Source organism: Carassius gibelio, chromosome B15, assembly GCF_023724105.1.
Source record: "Carassius gibelio isolate Cgi1373 ecotype wild population from Czech Republic chromosome B15, carGib1.2-hapl.c, whole genome shotgun sequence".
Lineage (NCBI taxonomy): Eukaryota > Metazoa > Chordata > Actinopteri > Cypriniformes > Cyprinidae > Carassius > Carassius gibelio.
This window is the reverse complement of record NC_068410.1, coordinates 12,101,668-12,107,625: the sequence shown is the minus strand read 5'-3', so window position 1 is coordinate 12,107,625 and position 5,958 is coordinate 12,101,668. Positions and strand designations below refer to the sequence as shown.

The following is a 5,958-nucleotide window of genomic DNA, read 5'->3' as shown; positions in this document are numbered from 1 at the left end:
AACTGATTACCTCAAATCTCTCAAGCAAATTAGTTAATCAATTTTGAGTTGATACAACTTATTGCAGCTTTGCAAATCTAACTTGGGTATTTGTAGTGGTAACTAGAAAACTTGAGTATTCGTAACTCAATCTGACCAGTTGAGCCAACTTACACATTCAAGATAATTTTAGTACAATCAAAAGAGTAAACTTAACAAGTCTGCTTGTTCACATTACTAGAAAAAAGTGTGGAAACTGATTACCTTAAATTTCTCAAGTAAGTTGTACTAAAAATTCTAAGTTAAAACAGACAAAATATCTTTGACACAACACTGGGACATTTATTTGTTCCATAAAACAATGTCATGCCTTCAAATCAACACAGCACACTGCATTTTTTCACATACAGCAATTACATACAATCAATGCTCCCTTTTTTGACATTTTTACCTTTTCTCACTGTGGTGAAATACAGCATTTTTTTCTAAAATTAGCACCTTTTCTAAAACAAACCACTTAACCCTGTTAAGCAAATTGCACGTTTTCCTACAGGAAACAAAAGATTCTTCTGTTTTTTTAGTACTGAACAACCTTCCTATTTATTTTAAAAGTTTCTTTAAAGACTACACTATATTCTAAAATATAAAATTACATTCCTGATTACTATTTTCTATCTCCGCAATGGTCAATTCTGAACAAACTGAAAAATGGTCAATCATGGCACAACAATGTTACAGCAACAGGCGATTTTTCAGGTTTGAGAGACTTGCCCCGAGTGACAATCACACTTTGAAAGAAATCAAACATGTTCTTCAGTACAGCAGGATACTCTACATTCAGAGCATAAATGAGCCAAAAAAGCAGGCACATTGCTTTGGGAAGGTTTCCCAGATCATCCATTACAACTCTACCTTCCAAAATAATTGCAGTGAATGTGGCATCCAGATGCAAACAGTAAGGCACGGTTGCAGAGTCCTCAGGTATCACAAACAATATTCCGATTGAAATTCCGGACATCTCTCCTTTGTCATCACAGTCCTAAAAACATGAGCAGCATATGACAAGAATGAAGTGAAAGTAACATCATACATTCAGAACATATATTCATGTTAAAAATATGCAAATAAATTAACGTATTATGACGCAAAGTTCTTTTCATATTTGACACAGCAGCAGATGCAGAGGATGATTTTGTTTTCCTGCGATATATTTTGAATTTCCCACAATTGTTTTTTACTTGAGCTGCCACAAAATAAAATGTATTCTTTTTATTTAAGCTGCAGTCCATAACTTGGTGCTCAGGCGGTTAATAAACAGAACTGTCTGTGTCTTGTATAAGAACGTTGTAGCCGGAGCTACTTTTTATGTCGATAAGAATAAAACTAAAAATAAGTTTTGTTTTTTTGACAAATCACAAAAATCTACTAATTTAACTTAAGTTCAGTGTTTATTCAAGACATGTGAACAGTCAGTAATAAAATAAGAACTAATGAGCAAATCACAAGCAGTCGCACCAAATAAATACACAACAACAAAGCCACAAAATAAACAGGGGTTTAAGTTTCAGGCAGTTCTAACAATTCAGCTGCAGAAATTGAATAATTAAATGTAAAGCAACACTGAATTATCTTCACTACATAAATTAAATATACATTGTCTGGCCAAAATAAAATTCTAACACTTAAGTATTTCCAAGGATTATTTTGTTGTTGTTTGGCCAGGCAATGTAATTTCTATAGCTAAATACTATTGTTAGAACTACCCCAAAAAACGTAAACCCCCGTTTATTTTGTGTCTTTGTAGTTGTGTATTTATTTGGTGCTAGTGCTTGTGATTTGTTCATTAGTTCTTATTTTATTACTGACTGTTTACTTGTTACCACAAGACCACAGGAAACAGATGATTCTTCTGCACAATCTGACTTTGCTGCAGCCTGGAATTGAACTACTGGTTTCGTCTGGTCAGAGGAGAACTGGCCCCCCAACTGAGCCTGGTTTCTCCCAAGGTTTTTTTCTCCATTCTGTCACCGATGGAGTTTCGGTTCCTTGCCGCTGTCGCCTCTGGCTTGCTTAGTTGGGGTCACTTCATCTACAGCGATATCGTTGACTTGATTGCAAATAAATGCACAGACACTATTTAACTGAACAGAGATGACATCACTGAATTCAATGATGAACTGCCTTTAACTATCATTTTGTATTATTGACACACTGTTTTCATAATAAATGTTGTTCAATTGCTTTGACGCAATGTATTTTGTTTAAAGCGCTATATAAATAAAGGTGACTTGACTTGTGAATAAACACTGAACTTTTAGTTAAAATAGTAGATTTTGTGGTGATACCAAAATGGGTCAAAACAATAAAAGCTCCAGTCCGTAGCTTTTTGTTTTGTGTTCAAAATTGACAATTTCTATAATGAGTCAGTACATCATGAATCCATTTTACAAACCATGTTTTTGGTTTCTTTGGGCAAAAAAGGATTCTTGTAGTTATTTTTTTTTAAGTTTGAACCACTGATGTCCCATGGAATATTTTAACGATGTCCTTACTACATTTCTGGCTTTTGGAACATTTTAGTTACATTGCTGTCAATGCAGGATCAGGAAGCTCTTCGATTTCATTCAAAATGCGTACATTTTTATTCTGAAGATGGATGAAACTCTTACGGGTTTGGAACAACAAAAGGCTGAGTGATTAATGACAATTTTTGTTTTTATTTTTGGGTGAACTATCCATTTACACAACTATGTCAGAAGAAACACCCATCTCCATATATTTCAGGATGACAGTGTCAAGATTCTTTGGACCAAAAGTGTGAAGAAAAAAAAGGTTCAGTGAGCATGAGGAATCATTTTCATTTATGAATTGAATTGATCTTCACCCTACTGAAAGCCTTTAGGATATGCTGGAGTTGGCTTGACTCTCCCATTGTCATTACAAGATCTTGGCCAAAAATTAATGCAACTCTTGATGGAAATAAATGTTTCCTAACATTGTTGAAACAATGTCTCAATGAAAGCACAAAATGACGACAGCTAAAGGTAGCCCAATGAAAAATTAAAAAAAACAAAACAATGTAATCTCAACATTGTCATTTCGGCATATGGACAGGAGTACTTATATAAAATATAAAAAGCTACACACCGCATTAATTAGGGATCAAATAATTATTGTCAAACTACAACATGCAAGAAACATCAATCACTTCAATAATGATTACATTATAAAATATTAAGTATTTGCTTATTAGCGATTAGTTCTTGTTGAAGGGATAGTTCGCCCAAAAGTGAGTATTCTGTCATTAATTACTCACAGTCATGTTGTTTTAAACCAGTAAGACCTTTGTTCATCTTCAGAACACAAATTAAGATAATTCTGATGAGATACCTCCTCTTTTCTGTTCTCCTTATCGGACTGTTGTCCTTAATTGTACCAACCTTTGTCTAATTTCCTAAACATTATTACCTCTTTTCGTTCTCATGATCTTACTCTCTTATCTAACTAATATTTTTTTGCTTTAATTTTTTATTTTCTATTAATTCTTAATTTATCTTTCACTTTTTCTGTATCCTAATTTTTTTCATATTTCTTAATTACATTTCCTATCAGGTCGCAAAATTGGTTTAAGAAGTGTTTGCAACAGTTAAATAACCAGAATAATCACAGACAAAGCTACTTACAAAACATGTCTTGTAAAAATCAGTCGGGTCTGCTCTAAGGAGAAGTGGAAGGCCATGAAGAACGGCTGTTCGCCTACCAATGATTTCAGATTTCTGTAAAGTTATGTAACATTGTAAAAAGTAAGAGTTAATAGCATTCATAGCACAAACACAACACAGAGCAACAGTTGTTTTACCAGAAAATAAATAAATAGGGTGTGCCTGTGTAGCTTACCTCATTTTCAATCTGTTGCAGAATCTTCTTAAGCTTACATCCAATGTCTCCCCCTTTGGCCTTGAAGATATGAATGAACCGTTGAGTGAATCTGTCCAGTTCTTGAAAATTCGGTTTGCAGGTTTTTGCCAGATATGCGACTGAACTCCAATATCAAAAAATAAATAAATAAAAAAAAGGTAAGCCAGACTAAAATTAATCACGTCACTGAAACATGCAAGTATAAATTAAACATCAACCTCAAAAGTGGTAAATGAAGTTGAATTTCGATTTTAAATCTGCATAGAAAATGTTCCGACTGGACCACCTCCTCCTCCTCCTGGATTTCACTCCTTTTGGCAAAGCAGAACCGACACTGCCAATCAATGAGCACCGTAATTATCAGAAAGACACAAAAAGTAAATTTTTAATTATATTAATTATAAATTAAATGTAGAGTAGACATTACTCTTAAAATTGCAATTTCAGTATGGACACTGCACCATTTCATTATTTTTCAGGTGCTGCCTCTATGGATTCTGTGCAGGGCTCCTCAAAACTGCGAAGTAGGCAGTGAAATATCAAAGGGGTATTCTTAAGTGCATTGGTCTGGCTACCATGTACGTTACCTGATGTGAATGATTTTTCGTTAAGTGCACTCTAAGTGAATTAAATGACTTGAACATAGACAATCGGTATAGATACATGGAATTGGAGTACTTCTTCCATATTTCAATCGGTAGTGTTTTAGCAGCTGAGCACTCTTTTCACACACAAAAAAAAGGTGAATTTACACTTCCACTGCATGAATAAATCACAAAATCGAATATAGAAATGACTTAATGAAGCTATCGTAACGCATAAGTTATCTCACGCGGTTCATTTCCACGTGAACGACACGTGAAGAGCATGTTCTAGAAGCGGAGTAAGTTACAGGCCTCACAGTTAACGGCCTATGACAAAGCTCTTACAACTGATTAAAATCTCTTCCAAACTGTATATTCAAAACAATGTTTACTGAAAATCGATTTCTGTAATGTAACAAATAAGAAACTGGTCTCAACTGATGGTTAGACAGTAACGTATACTTCGTTTAAACTAAGTTAATAAAATGGACCTTTTGCGCTTACAACACATCGAGCAAAATAAATTATTTTATTTAAGTTTTTATGCTCAATACAATGACGACAGCGTACACGGTGAGAACTTAGTTTATAAGTAGGTCATCAACATACCTAGTTGTGCTGCCACACATCTGAAGTTCGTCGTCGTCGTCTCGATTCCGAACACCTGCGTCCATTTAACATTGCGCATGCGCAGAGACTGCGTCAAGCGGGATGAAAACGAGTTGACGAAAAATTCTTCCTCTTCTTTAGTTTTCTGGCGGTTACAGGCCGAGTTGAAGAAATGGCAAAAGTTCTTAAACATATATTAATTGTTTCGTCCAGACCTGCCAATAAGCTTAAATCTTATTGGTTGTTCATTTATTTCACCCCACCAATGGGGAAAATTAAGAACAATATTTTTTATATTCATATATTCAAACCATAAACCATTGTACCATAAAACATGGCTGCTTTATACACACACACACACACACACATATATATATATATATATACATATACGTATACATATATATACATACACACACACACACACACACACACACACACACACACACACACACACACACACACACACATATATATATATATATATATATATATATATATATATACATATACATTTACATATATATATTTGATGGAAACTGTACTGACTTCTCTATATGTTATTCATTATGTTTTTTGTGCCAACCACATTGTTGTGTCAGCCTAGTCCAATACACTAGATGTTCTAAAGTTCGGATTACTTAAGATATTTAGTTTAACTACCGCATCTAACTGAAAGTTAATATTACACAGCCTAATCGAGTAAAACCAACAAATTTGCCAAAATCAGTTGTATTTACAAGCTTCTCTTAAGTAGATTCAATGATTACTTTTTACAGTGTAGGCCTTGTTTGTAAAACAAGCATTTTAGAAATGCAGGGAACAAACACTTGCACAACTCCGTTGATGCTCTGTAAAAATAAACTCC

At 34.1% G+C, this 5,958-nt stretch overlaps 1 protein-coding gene across 7 annotated transcripts; it reads right to left on the bottom strand.

The window, feature by feature from the left end:
- Positions 1–298: 298 nt before the first annotated feature.
- On the bottom strand, positions 299–5,298 carry LOC127972233 (uncharacterized). Of its 7 annotated transcripts, none has more exons than XR_008157051.1 (5): positions 5,091–5,248; positions 4,116–4,231; positions 3,877–4,021; positions 3,663–3,755; positions 299–1,018 (listed from the first exon to the last, which is right to left on the bottom strand). XR_008157051.1 is itself a non-coding variant. In XM_052575589.1 (5 exons), the coding sequence occupies exons 1-5, from the start codon at positions 4,364–4,366 to the stop codon at positions 692–694; spliced, it is 732 nt and encodes a 243-aa protein (XP_052431549.1). In that variant the 5' UTR covers positions 4,367–5,003; the 3' UTR covers positions 299–691. The 7 variants fall into 7 exon arrangements, 4 of the variants coding, with proteins under 4 accessions (XP_052431549.1, XP_052431551.1, XP_052431548.1 ...); XR_008157049.1 differs by having other exon boundaries at positions 3,877–4,016; positions 5,091–5,246; XR_008157050.1 differs by lacking the exon at positions 5,091–5,248 and adding an exon at positions 4,325–4,343 and having other exon boundaries at positions 3,877–4,016.
- Between the last annotated feature and the right edge of the window lie 660 nt (positions 5,299–5,958).